General features: G+C 34.3%; 2 protein-coding genes across 15 annotated transcripts in view; one reads left to right on the top strand and one right to left on the bottom strand.

The window, feature by feature from the left end:
- The window catches only part of DIP2 (disco-interacting protein 2), an 89,073-nt gene extending 88,316 nt beyond the window's left edge, over positions 1-757 (bottom strand). For all 4 annotated transcript variants that reach the window (XM_076135270.1, XM_076135272.1, XM_076135271.1 and 1 more), the window contains exon 1: positions 481-757. In XM_076135270.1, the coding sequence (XP_075991385.1) occupies positions 481-568 (88 nt within the window). In that variant the 5' untranslated portion in view covers positions 569-757. The remainder of the gene's footprint in view (positions 1-480) is intronic.
- Positions 758-1,794: 1,037 nt separating this feature from the next.
- The window catches only part of Mbs (Myosin binding subunit), a 55,426-nt gene continuing 41,027 nt past the window's right edge, over positions 1,795-16,193 (top strand). For 6 of the 11 annotated variants that reach the window (XM_076135233.1, XM_076135230.1, XM_076135232.1 and 3 more), the window contains exon 1: positions 1,795-2,908. In XM_076135233.1, coding sequence (XP_075991348.1) covers positions 2,666-2,908 — 243 coding nt within the window. In that variant the 5' untranslated portion in view covers positions 1,795-2,665. The remainder of the gene's footprint in view (positions 2,909-16,193) is intronic. The other 5 variants (XM_076135231.1, XM_076135223.1, XM_076135224.1 and 2 more) reach the window with 4 other exon arrangements.

Below are 16,193 nucleotides of genomic sequence, written 5' to 3'. Positions count from 1 at the left end.
GTCTTTAAAACAAGTTTACATACAGAATGTAACGTTAAAAGGTACTTTTTCGCAGGGGTTGAACGTACGGCTGGCGAGACAGACTTGTTCTCGACGCAACAAAAGTAAGGCCGATGAGTTGCGAGTACGAATTGTATTCCAAGAAGCGTATTCGTCTCGTGCAGAAGTGTGCATTCCTTAGTTCGCCATGTGTGACAGCGTAACTAGTCGAGCGTGAGCAACTAACACACATAACTTTATCACAACATATCAAAAAGTAACCACTGTAAACTATGCTCGTACTTTATTTACCGAAAACATCAGCTGGCGAATTACGTCAATTTAAAAACTTATTTAAACACAAAAATAAAACTTAAAATAAATTAAAACTACTTCTAAAGTACAGCCAAAATTAAATTAAAAGCTAATTTACCTAAAAAATAATCAAAATTAACACATTCTATCGATCTATGAGTAACGCAGACTTTTATGCATTCTTACCTTCAGATAACTCCAGGTCTAATTCGGCTAATTTATCTCTTATCTCGTCCGGCAACTTGGAAATATCAACACTTAAGTCAGCCATCATGATAGTTCACTTTTTTCTCACAAAACAAATAAAGTTTAACTATAACAATTCAAGAAACCATCGTGACACATGGCCATCTTGAATTTCAAATAATTTCTGAACTCCGGGCTACGGACTCTCAACTACCGATACTGGTTCTGAACACCAGAGACCGCTAGGCGAGCGATCTCGCGTCGGCTCTATATCGGACTCTCTCGCTCGCTTTGACGCTTTGTTTTCATTTACATAAAACATCCGATTGAAAATATTCGAGAAAATTTTTGGATTTTGGTTAATTACATTTGTAAAAAAAAGTAGAATTGATAACTAATTATTTTGGTATATAAAGTCTTTCTAAATAATTTCTTGGATTTACAAATTCGAGGGAGAGAACAATTTTAATTTGACGTTACTAGTGTTACCATATAAAAATATCATACTGACATTCTCATTACGGTTATCAAGCTCTTTGAATGATTATTCACTTTATTTTTTATATGAAATGAAATATACAGATTAATTACTTAGATTGTAATACATTTTTCACCTAATTATTTAAAAAAATGGCCTTGGTCAACTCACACACGGTTATTTGATTGCAAACTAAGCACAGCTTGTACTATGGTAAACAAATAACTGATAAATAAATATTTCTAAATACCTACATACTCCTACAGATAAATTGACAACCATGCTAAGAACAAATACTCGTGCTCATCACACAAAAATTCATCCCGGGTGAGATTCGAACCCGCCGAAACTTGATATAAAATACTAAAAAAATCTCAAGCACCCGTTTCACGTTTTATGGTATCGGATAACTTACCCGATAAATAATGTGACAAATTTATTTTCACCCATTATTTCAAAAAGTCATTATGTGGGCCTGGGGTTAGAGTCTACAGTCACTCGGTTATCACTGCTCTTTTCGAATATACCTACCTAGCATTATAAAAAAGCATTTTATTCATTAATTGTTCAGAGAGAGTTATATATTTAAATTTATATTATATTTCCGTATAAGACAAAGAAGAGAATGGAATCAAATAAATGATGATTGTATGAGCTACTGCGCAATAGTAAACAGTTTCTGTTCTGGGCAGAAACTGTATTCAATCGGAGTAGTTATAATTAATTAATGTGATAGCATTTGGACAGACAGACAGCATAGTAGATCAAAGTTCGAAAGTAGTCCTAGAATATGTTACTGCTCCACTTTATTCGAAAAAATACAATACCTATTACAATATTTAGGTATGATGCTTGCATACTGATATGGAATATTAGTTATACGGCGTCATTTTTCATGGGTTACGTTTTTCATCAGAACACACGAAGCATGATATAAATAAATTAGATCATCATTTAAGTACATATTTGTGAAAAATACAGGTACTGGTGTGTTCTTGCAATGTTTTACTATATCGGAGTATTCAATTGAAGATAATACCGATCAGTATTCATTCATTTTCAAATCTGAGACCTAAATATTTTCTTTAATCAGAAGATATGAAAACATAGCATGTTTGTATTAAACTCAAAATGAAAAAAAATTAACGAAATATAAAAGTACCTACTCTGAAAACTTAGCTGTCAACAAATTATTCCAGAAATTAGTACCTATATGACGAGAATGTCATTCAACTTTGTTTCCATTTACATTTTTGGCATGTATAAGAAGTCACGAACTTTTCGTTATGGCAACTCAGTGTGATTGTTGTGCTAGGTGGCGCTAGGCGTTTTCTTCTTCCGTCATTCTCATTCGCTGCCTAGTTTTTCTTTTTGCATTCGGTATGTAGGTACTTTAGTTGGCTGTTTAAATTTATTCTCGTAATGGCTGCCACGCTAAATGTCTAGCTTATTGGTTATGTCATGTACATAGAATCGGTGTCTGGATGTGCTATTCTTATAATTCAACAAGTGTGCGGAACAATGATCGCGTGAATGCTTCTTAGCATCAATCTCCCTGGATCGTTTCCTCTTTCATGTTTCCTTTTTTGGCAATTAAGTTATGGACTCGGCATTTGTGTACTGTATGCAGTAAAAACACAATCTATGCAGCGTGAAAAGTGTTCGCATGGACCATATTGAGTGCAAAGTGGTTTGTCGAGAGTTAAAATGACGGATACTAGATCTTCGTCAGCGTTGTTCAAGAGAGCGGAGCAGCTGAAGAGATGGGAAGAATCGGACACGAACAAGCAGTCCGCTTCGCCGCGGCGGGCGTCCAGGATACAGTTTTCGTCAGGGATCGTGTTCTTGGCGGCTTGCACGGCGGGAGACAAGGATGAAGTGCAGCGACTACTGAAGCGCGGCGCTGATATCAACACCGCCAATGTCGACGGCCTCACTGCCTTGCATCAGGTAAGTTTCAGCTGTTCACACACGCACAACAAATTTTACTTCTATTTTGATCTTCATTAAATTCGAGGTATGTGGCTCATGATTATCATAAAACAGTCAAGATTTTATAGTATACTAACTTCGAGGGTAAGGTATGCTACCTTACCCTCAAAAAACTATATAAACAATTTGTTTGACAGATATGACTTAAAAATAACCAGTAGGTCATATGGAATGTTATAACATTCACATATTACTCAGTTTTTAATTCCTAATGTGAATCTATTGGTAAAAATGTGAGACAAAGATTTTCCACTATAAAATTGTTCCATTTAAAAAATATGAAGAACAATTGTACTCAAATATACTAAACTAATGATTGTAATGATAAGATGGATGAACAATTAACATCCTCAGTTCTTATTCCAAGAAAGATTATGGCTCCTTAATTACTTTGTGACTCAATAGTACCAACATAGAAATACCAATATATCTCTTGATATACTTTCTACACAAACATTTTTCCATACATACTTAAAATCACACCTTTTTCAGAGACCAAAGAACACCACTTAGTACAATCCTTACGAATGTTTACTCAATTACAATTATTATGCATATAAGAATGTAACGGTTGAACTAAAGTGTCATGATATTTGTCTGTTGATAACATTTAAGCATCATTTGTAAATATATACATTATTGTGTTATTGTGGTTCTCGGTCCAAACTTTAGTGTGCGCTGTTACTACACGTTAACTGTTTAAAACTGAGTGAAATGGTAGCCCTTTGCATATAAAAAACATTTTGTGCTAGTTCAGATTGTAAATACGCATATAAAGTTATACAAGCTAGTTCTGCTCCAAACAAATAATTAAATTCACAAAATTATACTAGGGATCTAAAATTAATTGATACACTTAAACAAATTTCCATACGTATGACAAGATAGCTAAACTTTTTTAGGTCAGTATGGATCTACGTCAGTACGGTGTGCTCCAGCCTCTGCCTACCCCTAACTAGTACTTTTTATGTTTCTTATAATTTTTCAGATCTTGCTAGCATATAAATGTAGCCGTTGTATGTATGTTAACAAATATTCCACTGCTGAGTAAAGGATTTTTTGTAGCCATATCATTGCTGGACAGCAAAGTTAACCACTTAAAGAATATTTGCATCTACCTACGTAAAATAAAAAAAAAATGCTCTGCTAACTTTTGCTTGGTTTACCCCCGTTTCTGAGTACATTTAGAAATAGTTTATCTATTCAATAACTCTATTTAAGAACTACATAGCTAGCACACACCTATTCAATACCATCCAAATGATTAATTATAGGAATATCAACAACTTAAAATTTATGAGCCTACTTAGGCAGAAATTAGATATTTTAGTTTTTTTTATAGATGTCAATATTAAAACATACCCGAAAGCTTACTCACCTAATTCACTCTTTTGAACAGGGAGTTACAGCAATGACATCTTTTCAGTTACAGAATGCTGTTTGATACAGCCGGGGTAATTTTTAAAGTATATTAGAATATGGGAAGTAATGCAGACATGCATTACTTCCCATATTCTAATATACTTTAAAAATTACCTTAGAATTCCTGATGTTCCTACACTGGTTGATCTGGCAATGGTCCCAGGCTGACTCCATAAGTTAAAACTTATGGAAGCGGAAGCAAATCAACGGGAAAGTACTCTTGTATGTGAAAGTCTCTAAGTGTTTTTCAGTTTCTAAATTAAAAACTTCTCTTAGCTAACTAATTATTGTTTTTCTATAATCAATAGAAGCAGATGATGATTTTCCGGCGTCAATGTTAGAGTCGGTCACTTAATATGGAGTTTAGATAAAATATTGTTTGGTTACTTGGCAACAACTCTTATCTCTTTAAATCTAGATCGACTTTTTTATACCTTATAGGAAATATACTTATAGCAATCTACTTTATTCTCTTTTATTTGCTGAATATTGTCCATAGATACATAGCGTCAAAAATATATCCTAGGTTACTAAAACTGAAGTTAAAAAGGTAAACTTGCCATTAGTTATATGACTTTTGTTAAAAAAGTGGTGGAAATCAGCTGTCAAATCAGAAATTGCTTTGCTGATTCACAATTTGTGGATTAAACCTTTTAAAAATAGCCTTTCAAACAAGTAAAATGGTTCAGTAAAATTACTACTTTGATATATTTTGTATGCTTTATTCAGATTGATATGTCTCATGTTACTGTAGTGTCTAAAAAACGGTTAATAGGCTTTTTTTTTAAATTCTTCCTTTATTAGTGATCTAAATAGATTTTGCAGTTAGTTATGTATGCACTGGATATTAAAATACTATTTGCAAAAAACTACTTATATTGTTTTAATTCTGAATGATGATCAAAGGAGTTCAACAAATAAATTGTTAGCTATAACATTAATTAGTTTCGATGCCGAAAGATATTAAGTAGTACACTAGGTATATGAGTAGTTCAGATTACAAGGTCGCGATACGGCCGCGGGAATGTGCCTGCGACGAACCCAGATTGCATGTGAACCATCACTAACCTTGCCATTAACTAAAGCGCGATTGAAATGGTCTCGTCCTAAAAGTAAATGTCTTACTAAAGTAAAAAATAGCAGTAGTAGGATCATTATAGCATATTTTATTTTAATACTGTAGTGTACAGACTTATTTAAGAAACTTTATTAAGGACAATTTTTGACCGCGAAATTATTAAAATTATAATGTTGACGAAAATTTGAGAGTAATCTGAGAATTTGTCGAAATAATGATATCGAAATAACTAAACAATCCGACGAAGGAAAATTGATCTCTTAAGCCCAAGACTAGCAAAAACAATAATAAAATGTTTTTGAGGCAGATACTTATAAAATATCCTTTAGTTGTGGGCCAATAATTACAGTGCCATCGTCTTGTTACCGTAATAGTAAAAGCTAGTAATCTACTACAGGAGAAAATATAGTGTTTTCAGTAATAAATAATAATAAATCAAGCTTTAAAATCTTTACTATTATGGAGTAACGATATTTTTGGTCTGTGATGAAGTATGGATAAAATTCTTCCAAATTCTATTATTTACATTATTTTATGTAACTGTCCACAAATGTAATATGACGTACGTATAAGCATTTCTTCGGCCTGTACCTGCACGGGTCAGCTTTGATCTTGATTTATTTTTCTTAGTCGATTAATAAGACCGTACTGCAACTCATTTAAAACTCTTGCCGTAATTTTTTTTTACGCGCCCAAGATAACAAACGAATTAATATTATTACTTCATATAATGCGCCTTGAGGTTACTCTTAACTTCGCTTTTCAAGGAAGAACAACGTAGGAGCTTTTTTTCTTGAACGCATTAAAACCTAAAATTAATACTAACTATGTGCATAAAATGTTTCGCGAAACATTTTAATCGATACATTTCTAATCGACTTCCTCAAATCGTTGCGTTCGAATAGAACGCGGCATACCGAGTCACGTGTGTCGGTTTAGCACTCGGAATAACTTTCGATTGTTTCGAACTAACAACGTCACTGTACAGAATTAGAATCTGACTGTCTACAACACTATCTCGTACGCCATGGCGTACATTGCCGGTTTTCTTAGACGTGACAAATACAAGCGGACACTAGCCATGCCGTAATGTATATCTCGCGAGTAGAGGTTTTCAATGACGTGACTTTAAATTTAAATACTTTTACGTAATTAAAAGTTGTGATAATATCAGGGATAAAAAGTGATGCGTTTTATTGCGTTCCTATGGCCCTTTGACCGGAGTTAAAAGCGCTATTAATTTAATCTAAGGTCGTAGGGCTGTGGCGCCCACGCATAAGGTTTGTCTAATAACCCAGTCAGTGACCGCAGGAAGATATTAACAAGTTTTAATGGAGACAATTAATGTTCTTCTATACGAGACTTGAGGGGGATACGTTTATTGCACTCTAATTTAAATTTTAATATGTACATATTTGTAAAAAGAATGGGATTATCATTTAAATTAAGCCTCTAATTATTACGTTACTCGAAATAAAAAGAGATCACTCAGATTAGTTTTTATTTACAGACCTTTTAGTCCGAAATATGCAATTTAGTAATTAAGCCGGAAACTTTTTTGTGACGGCTGGTAAATTCCGCGATAAAATAGAACTTTGTCTGGTATCGGGTATTGATATTGACAGCTATAAAAATAAAATTAGAAGCCATCGAAATAAAACCGATGAATTAATGGACTTCTGATGTAAAGTGACACAGTGAATCGTCCGTCTAGCGATTATCACCTGTCCCACAAAGTGACCAGGATTTATTTTCTAAAATTGAACCACTGTTCGCGCAGCTTTTGTGTTCTATAAGCGATTGTAGAAAAATCCCCAGAAATATCCGACTCAACAATATAAATGCGAAAGTTTGTTACTTTTTCACGAAAAACCACTGAAATGATTTTAACTAAATATGATAGATAGTTTACAACACATAGGATACTTTTTACTACGGGAAATCATTTCATAAGGGCAAAGTCGCGGCCGAAAATATTTCGTTTACGAAGTAAGCTTAATGAAAATTTTGATAAATGTATAGAGATAACGGGTGCGAAATCAATTCTAACATAAGATGATCTGAAGAGTAAATACGTAGTAGAAAATAGTTAATTGTTGTGGTTATATTATATGGTCTAGTTAGATTTTTTATATGAATCCAATTGGTGTGTTTCATGCCTAGGTTAGTGACACTATGCCGATTTTAATGAAATAGAAGGTTCATGACGCGCATCTTAGCGCTTTGTTAAGTTGGAAACTTTAAAAAGTAGCTGCAATTATAAAAGTCGAGGTTAAGATAAGAATTTTGAACTCAAAAACTAAATCATGGCATCTATGGATATCAAATAAGAATAGGGCAAAGTTGTTTGGGTGCCTCACAATATTCATAATATTAATCTTTTTTCTGAATATGCTTGAATAAGTCCTTTTAATAACAGTCTAAAAGTACACACTTCACATAGACGGATGCCTCGACAGCCTACTTACGAGGTGAGCGTCGCACATCGATTTATGTGTCCTCTCCTAGTGCGATATCTACAGTTGATATCTAGATTAGCTATCTGAATAGTGACGTGTGGTCTGGCCTGAAAATAGTACACCTGTACACTTCCCGTAGCCGTTGCAGACTGTTTTATTAGGGTGGGAATCTTTAACGCTTCATCTAGCGACGAAATTGGTGAGCGTTTTCCTAAAAAATATGTACTAGAGTATACTATTATGAGAGTAAATTAGTTATACATGGATAGGCTATGGCTGGGCAGTTGATATATCAAATAGAACCATTTGTTTCGAACGCGGGGTTAAATGCATAAAATTATCCAGTGCGAACAAAATCCTGAAGCACGTCTTTAAATCCTACTAGCTATTTTCAATTAATGGATAATGATTATCATAAATCAGTTTAACCCTCTTTATATGACTCTTGGGCTGACATTTTTATTAAAAGATAATATGAGTCTTTATAACTATCTGTATTACAACGTATTTACCACATAGTTACACAGAGACACTCTAACGCCATTAGCAAATGTGTGAAGAGACGTGACAGTAAAGGCTTTTCTTTTATAATGGCCATAGTCGCCCTGACGTGCTATCTTATCTTTTGTTAAGCCCGTAATGAGGGCTAGACATCGCATGACCTCAGACCCTTTGTGCCTTTCTTATTTACGGGCAACGTGACAGGTATTGTTTAAGACATTAGCTTTACTATTATCTTTGCTCTTTATTTGTCTTTCAATTAACAATTCAGTAGAGGTACTAATAAATCTTTTACTTAAGTGGGAAGGTATAACGTACATTATTTACTTATTCGGTTTTCATTTTTGAGTAGGCAATCGTATTATTTCACCAATTTCCAGATACAGCGGTAATTAAAAGTTACACCTCCAAAGGAAATGTTGACAGTATCATCTTCGTATCCGTAAACAAGATTGTTGGTTTGAGGAACTCATAACATTCATTGTTTGAGTTTCAAATGGAAATGCGATCGCAGTTTCATTGATTGTATTCCAAGAAATGCCCTTTTCGTGTGCATTACTGTTACCTGTACAGAACACCATGCAATTTGATGACTGCTAGGCACGTGATCAATTTAATAGTCGTCGCCGGCACTTAAAGGGTATATTCTAGTACTAAATTATGTAACCGTTGGTTTTTCCCATAAAAACAAAGGGTATAATTGTATATGATATCAGTCGCATCGATCTTGTAATCGGTGCCTGGATTAACTTTGAATTTTTAACAGAGATCGTTTTATATACGAAAAGTTTCGCCAGATTGGTAATAAATTCTGAATTTAGGTTGAAGAGGCATCAAAATGAGATTAAAACAGTAAAAACGAATAATTACCTTTAAAACAAATCGTAAACCACCAAAAACTAGTGTTAAAATGTTTGATGACGTTTTAAAAACTTTCAGCACGTGTAACTTCTTTGCTTGTGTTTGAGCCATAGTTATCTTTAGAAATATTTAATACTAGGATTGATATAAATCAAGCTCGTAGAGTGTAGCATGGTGTGTGTTTACAAGTTACCCATTTGTTAGATGACACGTTAAAATCTATTTCCCTTTATGTCCTTGCAAGAAATTGACGTTAAGCCAAGTCTAAACCATTAGCCGGCTTAACCCTATGTTGTCCAGTAACCATAGAAAAGAACAGCAATCCCTGAATATATTGCCCTCAATAATAGCTGTGAAATACGTTTGTTGAAAGAAGAGCTGGTTAGTAACAGTAGCATGTCATAAACCTGGTTTTACTTAGTCTTCGTATATATTTCTCACTGTATTTCTAGCACGGTCTATTTCCCGAAACATTATTTAAATTCTAACCATCACGTCATTTAACTGTGTATATTTTTATGTACATAGAAATGTAAACAGATCTAAAACGTGAGCTTTGATTCGACATTACCCAAAAACTCCTACGCTTTCTTATTGTTTCAATGAAATATGGTTATGTAGCTATGAAACTACTCAAAATTAAGACACGCGTCGATATGTAACTTAGAAAATAGGAATTATTGACAGTGTAGTTGTGTATATGTAAAAAAGGAATCGCCAAATGTGAATACTAAGCGCACTACTCAAGAACGGCTCAGCCGATTCAACTGGGAACCGGAAGGATTATTGAAGAAAAATAATGCAAGGAATATTTAATTCGTGAGTGGAGCTGCTCAGTGCACGGGTTAGCTAGTCGTTAGTGAAATTCTGATAAATTGTTTCCAAGTCCCTATTTTAGTTCGAATAAGAAGTAAAGTTGTTATGCTTTATCATAGAATGTATCCTAGCTTTGATGTCGGCATTTGCAAAATAAATCAGTACTAGACTGCGGTTCGTCACGCAAGTTTGTCTGCCGCGGAGAGGCCTACACCCTCAAAATAATGAAGTTAATAGAGTATCTCCGAAAACATGAACATTAATGTTGAAATACTAATTTAAATACCTGACGCTGGACAATTCGGACAAATGTAGAGTAAAATAATGTTTATCGCAATCAAAACCTTCCTTACAGTGCTTCCTTACGAGCCTTTACAATACAGTAATGTACTTCTCTTTCAAAGCCACACCACCATGAAACATGACGTACGAAACTGAACATACTATTCTTAACCCGATTTACTAGTACATGCATTGCATCAGAGCTTGCCGTTGACGCATGGGAATACGATACTAACTGAACAGTGTGGCGTATGCGCATATAACATAGTAGTTATAAAGACCGCTCCTTCAATAGCCATTTTCAGGTTTCATTCATAAAAATCCGTAGTAAAGTCTGATTGTAAAGTTACGTTAAAGTTTCCGTCTTCCTTTTCCTGTATAATTTATTAAAATGACTAAGTAATAGTAATTTACATGAAAGGTAGACTCGACGTTTCGGAATATTTTAGTTTAGCATCATGCGTATTGTGTAGTGCAACGCCTTTGTGATCAGTCATTATTGATTCTCGGAAATGAACAAGCAGTTTGAGTGTACTATGATAAGGAGATCATTGACTAAAGAATTTAGAATTACATGGAATAATTCCATTGTAGTCTTCGTTGATTGGCCTTTATTCTGTTTGAGTGCCACTTCCTCGGATCCCTTATATGTTCAAAGTAAGTACTTTGCAATGTGTATTGATGGCTGTGTCGATTTATTTTTGCGCTTCAATAACCGGCTCAGTAGTTCCATGGACGACTTCTTGACTTGACCCGTTGCTGAGTCAACGACTTTCAAAAGCCCAGGGAGAATCTAGGACGACCTTATACTTGGAGTATTCACACGAACTCTTTGCTACAGGTGCACAATAAGTAACCTGCTCTGAGAAATAGCCTAACACAGTGCACTTTCGACTTCAAGATCTTACACTATTATTAATTGACATTTCTATTTTATGAAGAAATATTCTTATATCATGTAATATTGAAATAACAATTGGTTTGAATCCCAATATGTTTACTAAATCATCATGAAACGACGCCTCCAACATATTTCCAAGGCCTCTATCTATTATTTTCACACACTACTTCGCTGTTTACCTCAAAACTATTTTGTGTTTATTTTCTTTTTAAGAGAAAGGATAATGCGGTTGCGAGTCAACTATTATTTTCAGTTAATTACCTACATGTTTCAGTTTTACACCAATGTGTTATAGCGTTAAATTTGTATCGGAATTAGTTTCCAACGGCTCGCTAATATCTACAATGTTTGAACGCCTCCAGTACGTTCACGCGTTAATAGATGCTTCCGTCTAATGTAACTTTGTACTAGAAATAACGTACATTTACGTAGTTTAAATGAGGCAATATTTGACGAGTATTTGGCAGCTTTAGTTCGTTCTTTTTAATTATTTTTATACACGAGTGTGACGACCGTATCGACATTGTTCGCTCCGTGACAGTTTTATTAGCCCGTTATCAGCCAGACGCTGTTTTAATTCTAATTTAGTTTCAACTAAACTGTTTAGATATGTGTATTAATAAATATAATAGTTTAGCAACGCGTACAAGAAGTGAGTTGGAAATGGTCGTTATGTTTTATTTCATTATGTAATGTTAGGACGGCGCCAAATCAAAGTAAAGTCACTTTAGTATTCTCTCGGTATTAATGATCTATTATACGTATTCAAATAATGTTCAGTCACGTCATGGTACAGATGTTACAACTCAGTTTATTGCTAACGTTAAATTCTTCTTTCGGTAACTATATGCCAACTCGTTCATAATTTTTAAATTTTGAATCTTTAGGTTCATAAACGAAATATTGGTTTTTACAAGGGTCAATCAAGTCAAACTTGATTTGGTTTAGGGGTCGGTTAGCTTGCACCACCTGGCATCTTTAAATCGTGTGAGAACAAACGCTCGCCCCGCCGCGTCGTAGTTTGAATCGCAAGAAGGAAGCATTTTGTAATTTCGAAACAACAACACACACACACAAGTTACTGTTTCCTCTGATCTAATCACATTATCACTTGTACTAGTCCTTGCACATTCTTTCATCTTGGCAGAATTAAAATGACGAATGTCTCAAAATTAGGTTACTACATGTGAGCAAAACTCGCAACTGTGACGCGACAGTCAAGATTTATTATTTAGTATCGGTTGCCGGGTTGGCAGAGTCTCGGCGCCTGTCAGACGACAGCCTAAGCTAAATATGACGTCCATAGTATTGTGATGATGTAAATTTTAAACAGAATTGTACAAACGAACGTCTTGTCGAGTTACGTTGAATAAGTCCCCCAATCTTAATACTCGTTCCCTTTTATTGTAATATTATAATCAAGTCTCACGCTTGAACTACAACTGCCACGGCTACAAGTATGGCGTCGTAAGTTTTACGCACCAAAATTATTCACTCATTCAACGAATTTCTCTATATTCCCTTCATTGTGGTATATGCTGTTTAAATAACCAATTTTAATAATAACGAGTTTATATTGCGTCTATGTTACTTCTAGAATAGGGTAACAGACGTACCTTTAAAGTGTTGTTTTAGGTTAAGGTCGTCATAGGACTTCAACCACCTGACACTGGTTAGAAGCAAGACTATATTGTGATAGACAAGGCGAGGTTAATACATCCTTTGTATCGTAGGCATATTAAATTTGAGCTTCAATCCTGTGAGAACGCGTCAGTGTTGTATGCAACTATAACAAGTTGGATCTATCTTGCTTACTTTCAGTATTTGCCAATTTCAAGCCGTTTAATTTTGTAATATAAAAATAAATTTTGATTTACTTGTGACCTCTTGAAAATATTTTGATAGTATTGTATTTTAATCATTAACATTTAAACCGGAAAATTTTCTTTCGGTGGAGCTGTTTGTTTTGAATTTTCTATAGCTGTTAAAAATAGACTTGGAGCTAAATTGACGGAATCCGTTGATTTTTATGGGGCTTCGTCATTTCTCCAGCCGTTTTCTTTCTCGGAACGGAGTCACGTTGACCCAAACGTCGGGAACGTGTTTTTAAATTTATTGTGTACCAACCTTTACTTAAACGCTTTAACATAAGTGAGAGACTTCTCAGGATTCATTACGAAAAAAATATTGCCAGTAGGTAGCTAGGTATTTGATTATTTCTGAATAAATGATGTCGTAACAAAAACAAACAATTTATTTTATACTATGCATTGTATCAAGGGTTTGACGTCAGCGGCCCGGTGCTGACGTTCACAAGGGTAGTGGTGTAGGGGTGAGTTCTACGTAGTTTAGATGAGTAGCCTCATTAACCATGACGACGTAGCTTGAAGGGCAATTGAAAAATAATGGTTGATGTCACGTGCCCTAAAAATAATTTTACTTTAGTTTGTATCAATTTACACAAATAATGTATCTACCATTAAATATCTTTAGTGTTAGACATTTACTGCAGGTGTGAACGGAAGTATTACACCTGCTTATTGTCTCGGGTAGATCAAAACTTGGCAATAGTGCAAGCCTAAACTGCCAACGAGGACTTAATAGATATATAGAAACATTTGCATTTGAAATTGAAAATTCTTTATCGACAACGTGGCGTATGTAGTATACGCACTTGATTAAAAATGTATTATCATACTATTGATACAAAACAATTTATGTAAAAGTTGATAAGGTGAATTTTCTTGGGCTATCAGACCTCATAATAAACAGTAATCGCCGAAGACAGTTCAGCAATTGTGCTTCACTTGTGTATTTCTTGCTTCTTTGATTGGTCAGCTACAAAAGTATGAGTAAATTTGTAAAGACATCTTTCGTTATGTAACCGGTAACTACCCAGTATTCATATAAGTTATGTTTAGTTGTATACTGAACAATCTCCTATAGTTAACTAGTGACGTTACGTATACTTGATATAATGTAGGCATATTATTATGATTGTACAATTAAAGCTATTTTACTATTGTGCATGACGCTCATTTAGGTACCTAGGCATATTTTGCTTCATTTTCCTGTATGAAAACCCTATGTTACTTCCTGACCTCATAATTAAACGAAAAATAAGTATGAGTATTCTTAAATCTTACTTTTACTATTTTACTAATAAGCGACTTGTAAGCTCTCTTTTTCACTCATATACAGTTTTAAAATTGATTTATTGATTTGAAATTTTCAAAACATTGTATAAATAATCACAGGTAACACGACGTCTAATAGTAAGATAAGTTAAAGTATAAGCCCTTACAAATACAAGCTAGTGATGACTTGGTCGCACAAAACCACGAAATTTTCTTTTAGTAAGAATGTAATTGTTTTCCGAATGATTTGGGCTTTCAGTGTACATAATATGAAATGTTCAATATGATGAGCACAAATCTCCGTGTCAAGATCAGCCGATACGAATATATGCAACCTTGTTACAAAAATACGAGCCACACTAGGCGTTTGCGGGGGACGTGTCGCGGAAATATTGTAACCAGTTATATTATATACAATTTACAGTATTTCAAGTGGTTGATGCTGCTGAATCTCGTCTAAGAATAGAAACAAACCACACATTAGTGGGTGTAGTATAATGTAAATATGGGATACTCCAGAATGTAGACCAATGACCACAGCTTGCCTCAGCGCTTGTAGAGGAAAGCATTTTCTTCATATCCGAACCTTTTCTTATAGAAATTTACTTAAAGTTACAAGATTCGTTTAGTGCAATCTTGGTTTATAATTTTTAGGTTAGCCACCTCTTATTAAAGTATTTGATTTATCATTGTTATTTTTGGTCCAATGTTTAACATCATTGAGCTTATTTCCTTAATTTATTGGACAGGTCTCTCTTGGTGTACTGAATGTCTCTGTATAATCTCACGATACGTCACATTCTTATATTTGGTACAGATGGACGTAACTTCGGCTCAGCGACACTGCGGTTGACGCGCGCCGGTTCTCTCAATTTATTACACTAATATCTTCGATCGACATTTAAACTCGCTCCGAAACTATCAATATAATAATCTAGAACGTATGTAATATGCGTAAATCAGGAAACATCAGCGGAGACAACCTAACGTTCACTTTCTTATGATTTTTATGATATCCCTTTTAAAAAACTAAACGGGCTCTTAAAATATCGATGATGCGATTATAATAAGTGGATATTTAAACAAAAACACTTTGTATAGTATTTTTGCTAAATACTTAAACAATCTATAGATATACTATTTTAAATGAGTTTCGTTTATTTCGTCTTTCACTAATAAGTCATTACTAAGCCAAGAATGCTTCCAAATGGTCTTGATGAAAAGTGCTTCTTCAATCGCCAGAGTTATATACGATGTATATCGATATGTACCTATGTCGAAGAGTCTGATAAAATAAACGTTCCCTTGCCACGCTTACATTAGTTTGAAATATATATACAATAAACCCTTTTTTTAGGGAATCCAACAATTCGGAAAAGGTTTCAAGTTCGCGTAGACAAAATTGCGAGTCATGATATGATTAATTGCGGTGCCAAGTTTCACTGATTTCAATTCGCCTTGTTCCGCGTAAATGAATGACAAGGCCGAATCCCAAATATATTTATTAAAATTTTTACTGTTTTACTTTCCAAACTTCAAGTAAGTACTCTTTTTACAAACCTAGCTTTTATTTCATAGCATAAAAATACTTAGGTAATTTTAACAACAATAAGTAAATCTATTCAACGTTTAAACAAAAAAATATTTAAGTACATTTGATATGCAGAAACGAAAAGTGCTACGCAACTCACTGTCAACTATTTTAGAAATAAGAAAAAGCTTGTAGTTTCTAGTAACGCCTCGACTTGACCTCCGCGCACAGCGTTAGCTGCTTATTCATTTCAAT

This window comes from Anticarsia gemmatalis, chromosome Z (genome assembly GCF_050436995.1).
Source record: "Anticarsia gemmatalis isolate Benzon Research Colony breed Stoneville strain chromosome Z, ilAntGemm2 primary, whole genome shotgun sequence".
Taxonomy (NCBI): domain Eukaryota; kingdom Metazoa; phylum Arthropoda; class Insecta; order Lepidoptera; family Erebidae; genus Anticarsia; species Anticarsia gemmatalis.
The sequence above is the reverse complement of the archived record's forward strand: the minus strand, read 5'-3'. Positions and strand labels throughout refer to the sequence as shown.